At 34.1% G+C, this 14,966-nt stretch overlaps 1 protein-coding gene across 2 annotated transcripts in view; it reads left to right on the top strand.

Moving 5' to 3' along the window:
- Positions 1 to 14,966, top strand: part of LOC121985837 (protein MOR1-like) — a 31,258-nt gene that overhangs the window by 3,887 nt on the left and 12,405 nt on the right. Inside the window, exons 4-33 of one of the 2 annotated variants that reach the window (XM_042539515.1) lie at positions 1,743 to 1,822; positions 1,918 to 2,095; positions 2,170 to 2,234; positions 5,184 to 5,266; positions 5,390 to 5,475; positions 5,573 to 5,686; positions 6,021 to 6,140; positions 8,278 to 8,380; positions 9,711 to 9,847; positions 9,945 to 10,010; positions 10,105 to 10,222; positions 10,315 to 10,355; positions 11,248 to 11,319; positions 11,401 to 11,496; positions 11,696 to 11,801; positions 12,071 to 12,183; positions 12,271 to 12,358; positions 12,523 to 12,623; positions 12,701 to 12,808; positions 12,879 to 12,984; positions 13,054 to 13,133; positions 13,216 to 13,362; positions 13,452 to 13,527; positions 13,611 to 13,735; positions 13,831 to 13,941; positions 14,023 to 14,172; positions 14,249 to 14,323; positions 14,415 to 14,496; positions 14,575 to 14,696; positions 14,771 to 14,872. In XM_042539515.1, the coding sequence (XP_042395449.1) occupies positions 1,743 to 1,822; positions 1,918 to 2,095; positions 2,170 to 2,234; positions 5,184 to 5,266; positions 5,390 to 5,475; positions 5,573 to 5,686; positions 6,021 to 6,140; positions 8,278 to 8,380; positions 9,711 to 9,847; positions 9,945 to 10,010; positions 10,105 to 10,222; positions 10,315 to 10,355; positions 11,248 to 11,319; positions 11,401 to 11,496; positions 11,696 to 11,801; positions 12,071 to 12,183; positions 12,271 to 12,358; positions 12,523 to 12,623; positions 12,701 to 12,808; positions 12,879 to 12,984; positions 13,054 to 13,133; positions 13,216 to 13,362; positions 13,452 to 13,527; positions 13,611 to 13,735; positions 13,831 to 13,941; positions 14,023 to 14,172; positions 14,249 to 14,323; positions 14,415 to 14,496; positions 14,575 to 14,696; positions 14,771 to 14,872 (3,051 nt within the window). The remainder of the gene's footprint in view (positions 1 to 1,742; positions 1,823 to 1,917; positions 2,096 to 2,169; positions 2,235 to 5,183; positions 5,267 to 5,389; positions 5,476 to 5,572; positions 5,687 to 6,020; positions 6,141 to 8,277; positions 8,381 to 9,710; positions 9,848 to 9,944; positions 10,011 to 10,104; positions 10,223 to 10,314; positions 10,356 to 11,247; positions 11,320 to 11,400; positions 11,497 to 11,695; positions 11,802 to 12,070; positions 12,184 to 12,270; positions 12,359 to 12,522; positions 12,624 to 12,700; positions 12,809 to 12,878; positions 12,985 to 13,053; positions 13,134 to 13,215; positions 13,363 to 13,451; positions 13,528 to 13,610; positions 13,736 to 13,830; positions 13,942 to 14,022; positions 14,173 to 14,248; positions 14,324 to 14,414; positions 14,497 to 14,574; positions 14,697 to 14,770; positions 14,873 to 14,966) is intronic. The other variant, XM_042539516.1, reaches the window with a different exon arrangement.

Raw genomic sequence — 14,966 nt, 5'->3', positions numbered from 1 at the left:
AAAATACTCAATTAGTCATAGTAATTTATCTTCGATAGATCATCTCCCCTAAATGCCTTAGCGCAATGATAAAGTTGCTATCATGTAACCTTGAGGTCACGTGTTTGAGTCACGAAAACAACCTCTTGCAATGCAGCTAAGATTGTATACATTGGATCCCGAAACCCCCGCATTGGTGGGAGTTTCATGCACTAGATTGTCCTTTTTTTAGACCATCTCCTCTAAATCTATAATATATATTAAATACTATATGATCGACTTGACTTCCTATTTTATAGTGAAGTATGCATTTAAGCTTTGAAATTAATGGGCAATCTAAAACCTCCATTTGTTCTAATAATTCAATCAGTTGTTCATGGTTCTTTTCTATGCAATTAATGAATTGCCCATATCTCGACATAATTGCAAACCGTTGTATGGATTAAGCTTTTGAGTATTTGTATCAAAATAAGAATTTTCAATTCTCATTTACTAATATACCTCCAATCCATTAATTTTCTTCCCATATTTTTTATTTTGCTTCAAATTAGTTAATTATGGTCATCATTAAAGTTTCCATTATTTATTTATTTATAAAATATCCCTAGTGGTATAATATAGTTAAAATTCTCTCTATGCTTATATTTTACTAATTTTGGAGCTAGATTTTAATATTACAAGAGTTTACTATGAGATAATTGGTAAATCTTTCTAATTTATCTCATTATAACACAAATTTTAGAATGGAAGGAAAAACTAGAAATAATTTATAAATTTGAAGAGAGTATTTTTTTTATATTAAAATTATGGGAGATAAATTAATAGAGATTAAATTTTTTAATGATAATATATTTTTTTATTATTCTGTAAGGTATTTTAATCAAGATAAACAATAATACTAAAATAATAATGGATCCATAACTGATATCTGATGATATTCTGTTTCTCAGTGCATACTAGTGCATAAAATTACAATTAAGGTTAATTGCCTGTACCTCTTCATCAAGGGTAATCTATGTATCCATTTCTTAAATCCAAAATCTTCTTGCTAGTACCCTAATCAGTCCCATGTGGCAACTTTAAATATGAAAAAAAAATCAATTATAACAAAAAAATTATTTTGTGAATTTTAAAACTGTTTTTGAATATTTACTTTCATTAATTATTATTTAGTTTGTCATGACTTTTAGATTGACTAAAATAGCAATTTTGGACATGAAATACTCTGAAACTTTTTGAGGTGTATATAATTTTTTTTGTATCTAATTTTTCCAAAGTTGATTTATTGATAAATTCTAGATTGTTTGCGCGGTCATAATCCAGATTGATCTGGATTATCACATTGGCTAATCCTGCTAATTGTGATTTCGTAAATGTTCTTTAATTTGTGCTTAGATGGGCAGAGTTATGCTATTGCTTTCATAGTTGATGTTACTCTTACAGTAGCATATGGTTATAGTTGGAGGCTTTCTTTAATTAAACTCAATTCTTAGCTTGCTTGGGAATTGGGTAAGATTGCTATTCTTTTCTTAATTTTGATTTATCATATATTTATCTGGATCATTGCATTTAAGAATACAACTAATTGATTGCGACATCAGATACTTGCAAATCTTTAGGGTTTAACAATGCCTTTTCTATTTTATTGTTTTAAAATATAATTTTGGTGCTAGAATTTTCTTTTCCTAATGGTTTCTTTTTGTTGCTCAAATCTTTTCATCGAGGGTAGCTAACCTTATTACCTTCACTACTTGGATTGCCAGGAAGCAATGGAGAAGGCAATAAAAAATAAAGTTGCAAAAGCTGTTGTTCCTGCTATTGACGTGATGTTTCAGGCTCTTAGGTGTATATCCAATCCATTCTCAAATTTTGCTCCAGTTGCACTAGTTCTGAATTACTCAAGAGCTATGAATTAATATTCTCACTTTCTTACTGTAGCGAATTTGGGGTAAAGGTGGTTCCTCCCAAGAAGATCCTAAAAATGCTTCCTGAACTTTTTGATCACCAAGATCAGAATGTCCGCGCTTCTTCTAAAGGACTTACCCTTGAACTATGTCGGTGGATTGGAAAGGAACCTGTAAAGTCTATTCTATTTGAAAAAATGCGAGATACTATGGTAAGATTTTGGCCATTATTAGTTAATGTCTAATGCTTACACTCATTTCTAATATCCTTTCTTATTGTACAAAGAAAAAAGAGTTAGAGGCAGAGCTTGCTAATGTATCTGGAGTTGCTCGTCCTACTCGGAAAATAAGGTAATTTAGCTATCAATTAATTCTGTTTCTAATGTTGCCTTGTTTTGTTATTGCTTCATGTGTTCTGGTTTATATAAATTGTGGGTGCCCGTTGGTGGCTGACTTATTTTTGAATACCACAAATTTGAGTACTCAGTTTTAATTCAAAGTTTTATGTGGGTTTGCATAGCAAGTAGTTACTTGAGTTTGTTCAGATAATACTACAAACACATGAAGACATGACTCATTGTCACTCATTATATATAAGGACTCAACATAATACAAAACATCCAATATGTCAAGTGCTAAACTTACAACACATATAACGAATAACTCTAATAACCCAACAACTAACTTTTATGACCCAATAAATTTAACACTCTCCCAGAAACCAGGGAATATATAATATTAATATCTATGTTGTTATATAAAGTAGAATAAATCTCGAAAAGTAAACAACAAAATTGATAAAGGCATAATACTCATGTAGTGGCATGAGGATATAAGAATTTGGATTTATCTTATAATGAGTTGATGACTGAACTAGTTGTGGAGAGTGGAGACTCAAGAGAGAGCTTTAAAAATAGTTATGGTCTTTTAAAGGTCTAAAAATAACTTCCTTCAAAGGTCTTGTTCAATCGGAGGAGGATCTACCGCCTGTAAGTCTCTGAGTTGTCGGGGTATTGGGTAGTCTATTGCCATGTTGCTATCACCTTGTGTGAAGCCCTCTAGTGGTGGTAGAAGCTCGTTGCCTTGCTTCATTGTTGCTCATTATATCGTGTAAAGCCCTCAAGGAGTCATCACACATTTTCTTTTGAGTTTTGGCGAGTTCAATATGTTGGTTGGCAAATAGAATGAAATGTTTTGCATATATTGACCAGCATATAGAGCTAACGATACTAAAACATGGTCCCTGGGGCTATGGTGCAACGGAAGGGTGCCAAGTTATCACCTAGGCACCCACAGTTTGATCCCCAGCTATGACACATTTGTAGGGATTTTTTCCTCCAAATGGGGTGTGCAACCATGGGTGGGCTTCTAGGTCGCCCGCCGCAAGCACTTCTCAACAGTCGGTGGAAAATTTCCGTGGGGCTGGGTCCATCGCCCCAGGTTTGGTTTTACTTGATTCATCATTTTTTTAATGATACTAAAACATGACCCAATGACGACACATCTTGACTTGACCCAAAACACAATCAATAGAGATAAACCCCAAAAGTGACACGACACAACCCAAACATATAAATAGAGTGGCACGAAATGACTCATTTACAAAGAAAATTCATTTTTAAAATCACATAATTTTTGTCATATAACTTAATTCTGTATAATATTTAGTTGATCTCACAAGATATAAAATTATCTCTAATATTTATATCATCTCATATAGTTTTTAGTAACTTGAATAACTCAACTCATTTGTGATATGATTAACACGACACAAGTTGCCACCCCTACTGATATGGAATGGTATTTTAATCCATGGTCCCATTATGGATTTCTTGACTCCCCTTAAATTGAAGAATCTACATTGTGAGGTTGTTTGAAAATTTGTGATTGCCGGATACAATTTACATATTAGGATTTCAACATATACCCTTGAAATGTGGAGATAATAATGGAGGGGAGAATGGGTGAAGGCTGAAATTACTTTAAGAGATGTGGATGCTAGAGAGACATTGATTGAAATTCTCATACTAGTTGAGAGAAATAAGATAGTTGAAAAGAGATAAACATTACTAATCTATCTTATTTTTCCAACCTACAAAGAGAAATGCTGCAGAAATAAGTGAAATTAGGGTTCCAGTAGTTCACTCATTTGTGGGGAGAAGTTTCGAGAGCAGACTTGATTATCAGTCATTTTACTCCAAGACAAGAATCAGATGTTTTTTCAGTCTTTGAGAGAGGTAATAGATGTCAGAAACAAAAAACTGGCAAATCTTATCTTAACTCATGCCTAAACATGAAAGTATGGTAAGATTGAAACTAACAGATCTTGAGGCAAAAATGAATAGAAAAGGTAAAATTGAAGGTGAAGATTGTTCAAAAATATTTGCTTTAATTATCTCATCATTTTTTCTGAATACTTGTCTATTTTGATTCACCATGACCATCAAAGAAAGAACAATAACAACAACAACAACAACAACAACATCAAAGAAAGAAGAGGAAGAAAATTAGGATTTGCGATAATGTGGAGAGCGAAGAAACAACCAAGAAAGGAGGGCAAGTAAATTAGAATTTATGATGATTAAATGGCAAGGAGAGGAGAGAAAGAGACTGCAAAGGAGGATGAGAAACTCAGTATTTGAAGGAGAAGCAGAAGAATTAGGGTTTCATGATGACAGATAATGGAGAGGAAGAAGAAAACTAGGATTACTGATAGTGGAGAAAAGAACGGTAGAAAATTAGGGATTATGATTTATGATTATGGATAATGTAGGAAAGAAGGTTAGGATTATGACACTTAGGTTTTGAAGGTGGAGGCAAGACGCTGCTGTAAAAATAAATTGCAGTCTCCACCTTATGCGTTTATAAAGAAAATTCGAATTCTAGGTGATAAATCTGTTCTTGTACTGAAGTTGAGAGGATGTAATATTGTATTAGTACTGATAGTAAGATATAACTATGTACATGTAGTATTCAACACTGCGCTATAAGCCGCATAACTAATAACCTAATAACTCATTTCAATAACACAATAACTCTAACAGTCATATGAATGGGCTTATTAGTTATTAATTATTATGCATCATATTTAAGACTACGAACTTTAACAAAAATGTTTCTCATTACCATTCATTTGCATTGTCAGTTGGAAAGTTCTCGAAATTCATTTTCAAGAAAAGTATTTTCAATCTAGTTACAACTTAAACACTTTGTGTGTATATAAAATGATTATTTTGAAATATGCTTTAAGATGTTACTTTCATATTTTATTAGAATAATACTTTTCAACATGTTGTTTAGATCTGAACAAGACAAGGAACCTGAGCCAGAAGTTGTTGCTGAAACAGTGGCTGCTGGTGCTCATGAAGAATCTGTAACAAATGGTTAGAAAGAGTCTAGTTATTTGTAGCTACCTAACAAACCCTGATAGTAATTTAATTAGCTTTTTCTTCATGCTATGTAATTTTTTCGCCTGGCAAAATGTGCTAATGTGACTTTTCTTCCAGTTCCTCAGGAAATCGATGAATATGAGCTCGTTGATCCTGTTGATATTTTGATTCCTTTGGATAAGTCTGGATTTTGGGATGGAGTGGTTAGTGTTTTTCCTTGTGCTGTTTTTGTCTTTAGGAAATCCTATTATTTTTTTTCTTGCATTAGTGATAATTGGACATGCCATTATCTGTTTCTAGAAAGCTGCTAAATGGTCTGAAAGAAGGGATGCTGTTTGCGAACTTACTAAGCTTGCTTCAACTAAAAGAATTGCTCCTGGTGACTTTTCTGAAGTCTGTCGAACACTTAAAAAGGTATTATATGTTTTTTTATCATCTTAAACTCGATGATGTATACAGGTGGATTAATGTGCATTACAAACCCATTTTTAATATAGTTTTCTTGAGTTTCTTTTATCAACATTCTGGGCAAGTATTTATTTGCTTGTTGTTGGTGTTGTACACTAGAACATCAGCATGCTTTCTTCACTTTTGTTTTATGCTGCTTGAGTTATTGGATATGCTTGTTTCTTGTTGGTGTGAGTTTTGTACTTCTTTACAACCCTTTTAGACTTGTGGCTTTAATTATGGCGTTTACTAAAGTATCAGTTCTGTATTAATCTTATTGTCCTCTTTTCTGTGGTTTCAGCTTGTTACAGATGTGAATCTGGCTGTTTCAGTCGAGGCAATTCAAGCAATAGGAAATCTAGCCAAAGGTCTGAGAAATCATTTTGCTGCGAGCTCAAGGTTTCTCTTGCCTATCCTACTCGTAAGTTCTTTTGTGTTGCCCATTTTTACAGAACAAGTTCCACTATACTTTTGTTGTTGGATGTGTTGTGTTATTTTAGCTCAGTTATTTGATGTTAAATTCTTAGACACTCCAAAGGTTGATTCAGCATAATAGATAGAGACTAATAGAGGTGATGTGATAGATTAAAAAAAAAGATTATTAGTTTAAAGAAACATGTTTTAATAGATTTAGGTAAGGAAAAAATTTAATTGAGAAGGGCACAAAATCATCTATCATGGTGTTAGCAGCCAATATATATTTTTTAAATACAAAGCCGTCATATGATTGTGCTGTTTGAAAGGAAGGAGAGTGAAAAATTGCAAAACCACCATACCATTCTCTCCTTGTTCGCTAGGAGAGAATATAGAAATATGAAGCAATAGTTATTTCTGTCGGTGTTGGAGGTAGGAAGCAAATAAGGTGGACCTTGCTATCCTTGGCAAGACAGGTAAGAGGAATTTGGTAATTGAAAAAGGGAGAGCAATATACGAAGTTGTCTAAACACTTCTTCTCTGTTTTTTATTGTTCAACTTTACAAAATCCCTAAATTGTGAAATCATATTTTAGAAAAATATCAAGCCAAACACCTTTTCAAATATTCATTTCCGTTTTCATGAAAATGAAAAGGTGAAAAGGGATAAAAAATTAGCCCTACCTAATTGGCCGTAAGGATTTTAAGAAGAAACAGGAATGGATTAATTCTAGTTTGAAAAATTGAAAAGCAGTACTTTTGATGGACGGATAGGTAATCCTTCTATGAATCTTTTAGGGATAAAAATTACCCTACCAAATAGGCCCAAGGATTTTGCGAAGAAACAGGAATGGATAAATTGTAGTTTGAAAAATAGAAAGAACTGAAGGAATACTTTTGATGGACGGATAGGTAATCCTTCTATGAATCTTTTAGGGATAAAAATTACCCTACCAAATAGGCGCTGAGGATTTTAAGATGAAACAGGAATCTTGTGTGATATTCACATGCCCTTTTGTCTAAATAGAGTATTGTAAGGCCATCCATATTTTAGTGTGCAAAGTGTGTTCGACGGAATAAGAACTTAAAGTTAGTGTATCAAATACGACTTTGATTCTTGTGATTAAAAAAAGGACAGTCGGTGCACAAAGCTTCCGCCATGTGGGGTCCCAGGGAAGGATCCATTGTACGCAGCCTTACCCTGCTTTTTGCAAGATGCTGTTTTCAGGATTCGAACCCGTGTTCTTTAGGTCACAAAGCAACAACTTTACCGTTGCGCCAAAGCTGTTAGTTGTTATTAAGATTAAAAAAAAAAAGAAAAAAAATCAAAGTGAGAAAAATTTAGGTTTAGATGATATGATTGTATGAATATGTTCAAAGATGACCTCTAAATTATATCATTAAACAAGTTGAATTACTTAGAATTGAGGACACATTAGAAGACCTGAATGTTACTAGAAGATATAGTCTTTGATATAGTTCAATGGTTCAATAAAATTCATTTTGTCTTAAATAGTTAAACGGGTTGAAATGAGTCGAGTTTAAAGACGGGATTTCATGAAGCTCAATATTATTAGCAATATAGTCTTGCATTACATTTAAAGAAAGATAAGAATAAGATCCATGTACTTGACCCTAATCCTCTGTCTACTTCAAGGGAGGAAGAGAGGATAGAAAGGAAGTGTTGGGGAAGGGAAGAGGGGGCGGAGGAGAGTGGAGTTATTTTGATTTTGTTGTCTAATTGAGGAGAGAGGAAAGAAGGAAAAAATGACAAAATTAATCCTTTGACATGCAGTGTCAAACCAATCTTTCAATACTTTACTTTTTGCCCCCTCTTCTGCCCCATTTTGGATGGAAATAAAAGTGGGGAGAAAAGCTCCAAATTGCTGCTTGCTTTTCACTTAGTTTTTCATTCTTCTACTGAAGTAGACAAGTGAGTTGATTGCTTTCCCTCTTTCCTTCCCTTGCTTGGGCTCCCTTCCTATTAAGTAGGTCATAAATGTTGGCTTGTATTTTTGGTTTGCAAATTTGTGTTAGTTATTCTCTTTGTTGGTTCAAGATTGTGTTTTTACATAGGTTCTTTCATTCCTACTTAAGTTATGGTTCAAATTGTCATTTTGATCATCATACAAATTTACTTTTCAGGAAAAGTTAAAGGAGAAAAAACCAACTCTAACTGATGCGTTGACTCAAACTCTTCAAGCGATTCACAAGTCTGGATGCTTAACTTTGGCTGATGTTATTGAAGGTAATTCTTGTCTTAGAAGCAACATACTACACCATTTTGTGTGTTACATTTAATTTGTGCATTGTTTTAATCAGTGAATACCAACTATAGCCATATTTATACTGATACTAAACTAATTCCTAATATTTTCAGCCACTCAATCATGCTAAATCAATGCACTTATTTTGAATAATCAATGTTTCCTTGTATATATTTAATATTGAATGTTCAGTAACTTTTCTATTGTTAACCTTTGTTTTTGATTCAGATGGAACCTGCATTTAAATCCTTTGTTTTTCTGTTAAAAATTAAGAAATTTTGTTTGACTCAGTCTAACTATCGCCAATAATTGGTGGCAAAAGACGAATACGCTCGCCCCTAGCGCCCCCGCCAACCCGTCCCAGGGTCAACACGGAGGAGGTAAATCACGGGCGGCTACGGTCTTTGGAATAATGACTAGCACATAAGGGAGGCATTTACCTCGGCTTTGCTGAGATTCGAACCCCAGACCTCATGGTGGCAATACCTCATGCGCTAACCACTAGACCCATCCGAGGGGACAACTATCGCCAATAATTGAGACTGTACAACTGCCTGTTTTTAATTATGCTGCAGAAGGTTGACGTCATTGTAAATATCCTATATATTTTTGTGATGAAACTAATAATTCACCTTCATCCTCATTGTTTGGTTTTGTGATGAAATTAGTGACTCATCATCATCACTATTGTCGTTGTCATTAGCTTCCTGAATGACTGACTGCATTATGCAATAGAAGGTTGATCACATTCTAGAGCTATATGTTTTTGTGATGAAATTAACAACTTTCATCGCCATCATTATGGTTTGTGTCAGCGATTTGGGGTTAGCTGCATTGTTCGCATCCCTCTATGATCTTCAACTTTCCGAGTGACCAACTGCTTCTTTTTAAGCAGCAGAAGGTTGATGGCATTCTTAAAGTTAACCCTTGTTTCCTATATTTTTTCATTATGAAATTAGTAACTTCTTGATCATCATAGTTATAATCTGTCTCAGCTATTGAGGTTGACTACAATGATCTTATCCTTCCATTATGTTTAAGATTTATGCTCATTTATTTAAGCAATTTGAATGCTAGCTATCGAGGGCTGGCACAACCTCAATATTTTTCATCTGAACTTGGGGTCTGCATTGGATGTTTCTCAAGAAATGTTGTAACTCGAATTTCTTTGTTCTCTGTGATATATGTTATCAAAGCTCACTCTGAACTTCAAGTGTTACCTGACAGTTATATTAGATGGTTTCAATGTGGAATTGTCTTTTGTTTACATTACCTTTTTTGTTTCTTTCTAAATGATATCTTGCTTTACAGATGTAAAAATGGCTGTGAAAAATAAGGTTCCACTTGTCCGCTCATTAACACTAAATTGGGTCACATTTTGCATCGAGACAAACAATAAAGCTACTATCCTTAAATTGCACAAGGATTATGTGCCTGTATTTTTGGAGGTCAGGAAGAGAATGCTTTGTTTATTTGCATGTTGTAAAACACTGCTTAGTTAACTGTTTGTGTATGTATTTGTGTTTCTCTTGTTGAAATTTGCAGAGCCTTAACGATGGAACACCTGAAGTGAGAGATGCGGCTTTTGCTGCATTGGCGGCTATTGCTCAGGTAAAAGAGTTACGCTTCTTTGTTTTCCTCACCAGCGGATATAATTGTTAGATTATATGAAGATTTTTTCTAACCCTTATTTTGATTCTTTAAGATGGTTGGCTTGAGACCATTAGAAAGATCATTGGAGAAACTTGATGAGGTTAGGAAAAAGAAGTTATCTGATCTGATTGGAAGCTCTGGTAGTGGTGAGGGCCTAATATCAGGACCAGGTGTGAACACTTTGTTATGTTCTTGACAAATCAAGTAGCCATTAGTTTTTTTTCTTCTGACTTTAATTTTCTTAATTTCAACTTTTTTCCAGTTCCTCCCTCTAATTCAAGTACCAACTTATCTGGTCCTAGGGTGAGTTTATTTGTTTATTTTTATTTTATTTTATGATAGTGATTAACATTTCGTTCACATAAATTTCCACTTTGTCATCCAACTAGTCATAACTTTGTTATCTCGATTGTTCTGGTCTCATTGGACCAATAAACTAAATAATTAAATGAGAAATTCTTATTTTGATGCAAATAGTATTATACTTCACCCACCACTAAAGAAATAAAGAGCAATTTCAAAGCAACTGTTTTGAAGAGAGAAATGGTGGAAAAAGTCAATATGCATTCACCAAGAATCATGTAGAAGCATTGTACTTTACATTGCATTTACTATCTGAAAATTTATTTAATTTTGAGGAACTCGGGACCGAATGTCTTGGAACTATAAGATTTTTTTTTGTTTCTTGTTACCCTTTTATCAGAAATATTCCCTATACAACTTATGAATCATAAAATTCTAGAAGCCTTTAAGTCGTTGCTTTCACAATTTTCTATTTTCAATGCATATACATTCTTCCAAGAAGATTTCTTTAATCTTTTGGTTTATGAATTAGCTCCTGAATTACTTTTTTCCTTTCAAATTGATCAACATTTATAACATGATAGCATTGTTAATTGCCTTTTCATTGAAGAATATAACTTGTTTCTTATTTGCTATTGACTAAATTAGGTGAAGCTCCAAAGCTGAATTACAATATTTTTTATTCATTTTTGATTTACACATTAGGCTATTTTAGTCATGCTGTCATAATTCTTTGTCATTTTGGCTTTGTATTTGTGTGTGCATGTGCAGCCATAACTACTTTTGTCCTGTTTTTTGTTGGAGTTTCAACCACATAAAATGACTGCAATAGATAACTTATTAGTCATTATGTAGATTTCTAAGTATTGTTGCTTGATATGACCTTTTATAGGGCACTAATAGCTCATGTGCAAGGCGGTCTGCCGCTAGCATGCTTAGTGGGAAGAAACCTGCCCAAGCATTGGTGAGCGCTGATATTATTTTATTTGTAATATGATTTTCATATCCAACTTATGAATTTCAATTTGATTGAATATCTTTTTAGCCCTCTATTAAGAAAAGTGTTGCTGCAAAGCCGTGTGTGAAAAAGGCAGATGGTGTGGGACAATCGAAGACTTTTGTTGAGATTGAAGATGTTGAGGTAATTTGTTTCAGCAAAACTCCAATTCAGTTTTTTTTTCTTTTGTAATTGAAGACCTTTTGTTTTCTTTTACATGGAATCGGATTGCAAAGTAGGAAAAAACAAATGTAGAATAATTATTCTATAGATATTTTGGGTAGATTTTAGCTAATACTCTGTTCTATCTTATCTGGTTCTTAATTTCTTTGATCGATAATAGCCCAGCGAAATGAGTTTAGAGGAAATTGAAGGAAGATTGGGATCATGCGTAAAGATGGAAACTATCTCTCAACTAAAGAGTAGTGTTTGGAAGGAACGTTTAGAAGGTAATGGATCCCTCTTTCTTGTCATTATTATGTTTAGTTGTCTAGTCTACCTATATGGGTGCTTTCATATAGGAACATAAGTGATAAATCTGTTTTGCCATTGTCTGTAGCATGTTTCATTGTATTATAATTCCATATATCAATTCCAAAGTAGTACAACCTATAAGATTTCCTTTACTTGTCATGATTCAAAACATGTGGTCAAATCAATCATTATAACACTAATGCTGGTGAGAACAATAACACTGACCAAGATATGTCTTTTGCAGCTATTGGCTTTTTTAAAGAGGAAATCGAGAATCTTCAAAATCTAGATCAATATGCCGAGATTTTGATTCGGTTCTTATGTGTTGTACCTGGCTGGAATGAGAAAAACGTGCAGGTAACATGCCCAAGTAGAAATTACAAAAAGATAGCTATTGATTTCTACACTTACCTCATAAGGGATTTTAACTTGTTTATGGGACAGGTCCAACAACAAGTCATTGATGTAATTACTTACATAGCTTCCACTGTGAAAAAATTTCCAAAGCGATGTGTGGTGCTGTGCCTTTTGGGTATGGAACAACCATTTATATTTCCTTGATATTCCTGGATCTTGGTCAAAAGTTTTATTGAATGAGTTGCTCCAATGCAGGCTCTCTCACTCTAATTTGCCATTGGAGTTAGATTTGAATTTTAAGGATATTTAATCTAGTGGGTGGGTGTTTCTTGTTGACAGGCATAAGTGAAAGGGCTGCTGATATTAAAACACGAAATCAAGCAATGAAATGCCTTACAGTTTTTTCTGAGGCAGTTGGTCCGGGATTTGTTTTTGATAGAGTAAGGAATTTGATTTGTTTTACAATTACTATATTTTTTTCCATAAGCTCTTACAAGATGCTTTGCTCATGTTCAAGCTCTACAAAATAATGAAAGAGCACAAGAATCCCAAGGTTTCCAGTGAAGGCATTTCATGGATGGTATCTGCAGTTGAAGACTTTGGAATTGCACATATAAAGTTAAAGGTGCATTGGAATCTTTTTACAGCCTGTGATTCTCACAAAATCCTCTCTTCAAAGTAAGTGTTGGTTACAGGATTTAATTGATTTTTGCAAAGAGTTCGGGCTGCAATCTAGCACTGCACCAATCAGGAATGCGACTGTCAAACTTATTGGAATCTTACATAAATTTGTAGGCCCAGGTAAAATTCTTTTGACTTTTCAAATAATAATTGTTATTACCATGGAAATCTTAAATTTTGCTTTCTCAGACATTAAAGGTTTTCTGAGTGATGTCAAGCCTGCTCTTTTGAGTGCTTTGGATGCTGAGTGTGAAAAGAACTCATATGAGGTAAAATATGAATGATGTGATATGATCTTGTTGTTGGATTTATTTAATTTATCACTATGGCTACTTATTTGACAATTGACAGGGTGTTGCAGCAGCTCCCAAGAAATTGGTAAAAGTTTTGGATTCTGAACTGCCTATTGCATCTGGATCAGATGGACTTCCTCGTGAAGATATTAGTGCAAAGATAACACCTAATTTGTTAAAGGATCTGGGAAATTCTGACTGGAAAGTAAGCGATTCAGACTCATTATCCAATATTTTATAATTACTAGCATTTCTGTGTTAATGAAAACTGAATTTGCTTCTCTCATTGTATAGGTCCGTTTGGAATCCATTGAGACTGTTAATAAAATTCTGGATGAAGCACATAAGCGTATCCAACCTGCTGGAACTGGTGCGTGTTTCGTCATATTTTCTTTGTTGTTTAGTCACATGATTTGTGAATTCACTTCACCTATGTTAAATGTCCAATGCCAGTGGAGTTGTTTGGTGCTCTTAGGAGCCGCCTATATGATAGTAACAAAAACTTGATAATGTCAACTTTGGCTACTATTGGTAGTCTTGCATCAGCAATGGGCCTTCCTGTTGAGAAATCTAGTAAGGTAGGCAGTCCAATTGAACAAACAATTTCTAATTTTTTATATTCATCTAAGCTACTTTAAGCCTACCACTGCTACTGCTGTTGTTTCTTGTATAGGGGGTCCTATCGGATGTATTGAAGTGTTTGGGTGATAACAAGAAGCACATGAGAGAATGCACATTAAATGCTTTAGATTCATGGGTCTTTGCAGTTCACCTTGATAAAATGGTACCTTTGGATCGATAGCAATCTCTTTTGGTTTCTCCCCTTATTAGTTAGTAATATATTTATCTGATGCATTTTTTCTAGATTCCATATATTACAGTCACTCTAGCTGATGCAAAACTTGGTGCTGAGGGACGGAAGGATCTTTTTGATTGGTTAACAAGACATTTGTCAGAGGCAAATGATTTACCTGATGCTTCACAACTTTTTAAGCCAATTGCTACTGCTATGATGGTAAGTCTGAATCACAGTTGCATAAGGTTCATTTTCTTTAGATAGAAATTCTAAGCAAATACATTTATTTGTTCAGGATAAATCAGTCGATGTTCGCAAGGCTGCTGAGTCTTGTATTGTTGAAGTTCTTAGAGTCTGTGGACAAGAGGCAGTATGTGAACCATTTTAAAAACCTTTTTTCTCTTCTCCTTACAGCAATGCTGACATGGAATATCAACATCTTTTTCCTTCTAATTTTGCAGACTACCAAATGTATGAAGGATCTGAAGGGACCTGCTTTAACAGTTGTACTTGAGCGTTTAAAGCCATCTGAAGTGATTGAAGGTATTTTTCTGGACTTTATGTCTCTTAAAAACCCAATCCCAACTCTATTTGATTTCTATCCTACTTTGTTGCCTTCAGAATTTTCAGATTCTGCTAGAGTGATTGCTGGTGGTCCTGCTTCCAAGTCTACCATGAAGAATGGAAAGCTAGTATCAAATGCTGCCAATGACCGTAGACCTGGCAGCAAGATGACATCAGTGGTGTGATCTTCTCCCTAGTTGTAAGATAACTTTAAAGCAGATGATGCTTACTTTTGATATTATTGTTTTGCCAGAGAAATGCTCCAATAAGGGGTTCCAAACTCGACCCTTTTGCTAGTGTTCAAGATCTTGCCGTCCAGTCACAGCCTTCATTTAACATTAGAGACTCCAATAAGGTTTAATAAGGGGAAACCATTTATATTTGTGCTGATAATTCTAACATGTATTCATTAATTTCATTTACTTAAAATTTTCTCTGTATAACTCTGC

The sequence above is a fragment of the Zingiber officinale genome, chromosome 5B (genome assembly GCF_018446385.1).
Source record: "Zingiber officinale cultivar Zhangliang chromosome 5B, Zo_v1.1, whole genome shotgun sequence".
Classification (NCBI taxonomy): domain Eukaryota; kingdom Viridiplantae; phylum Streptophyta; class Magnoliopsida; order Zingiberales; family Zingiberaceae; genus Zingiber; species Zingiber officinale.
This window is presented reverse-complemented; position numbering and strand designations above follow the sequence as displayed.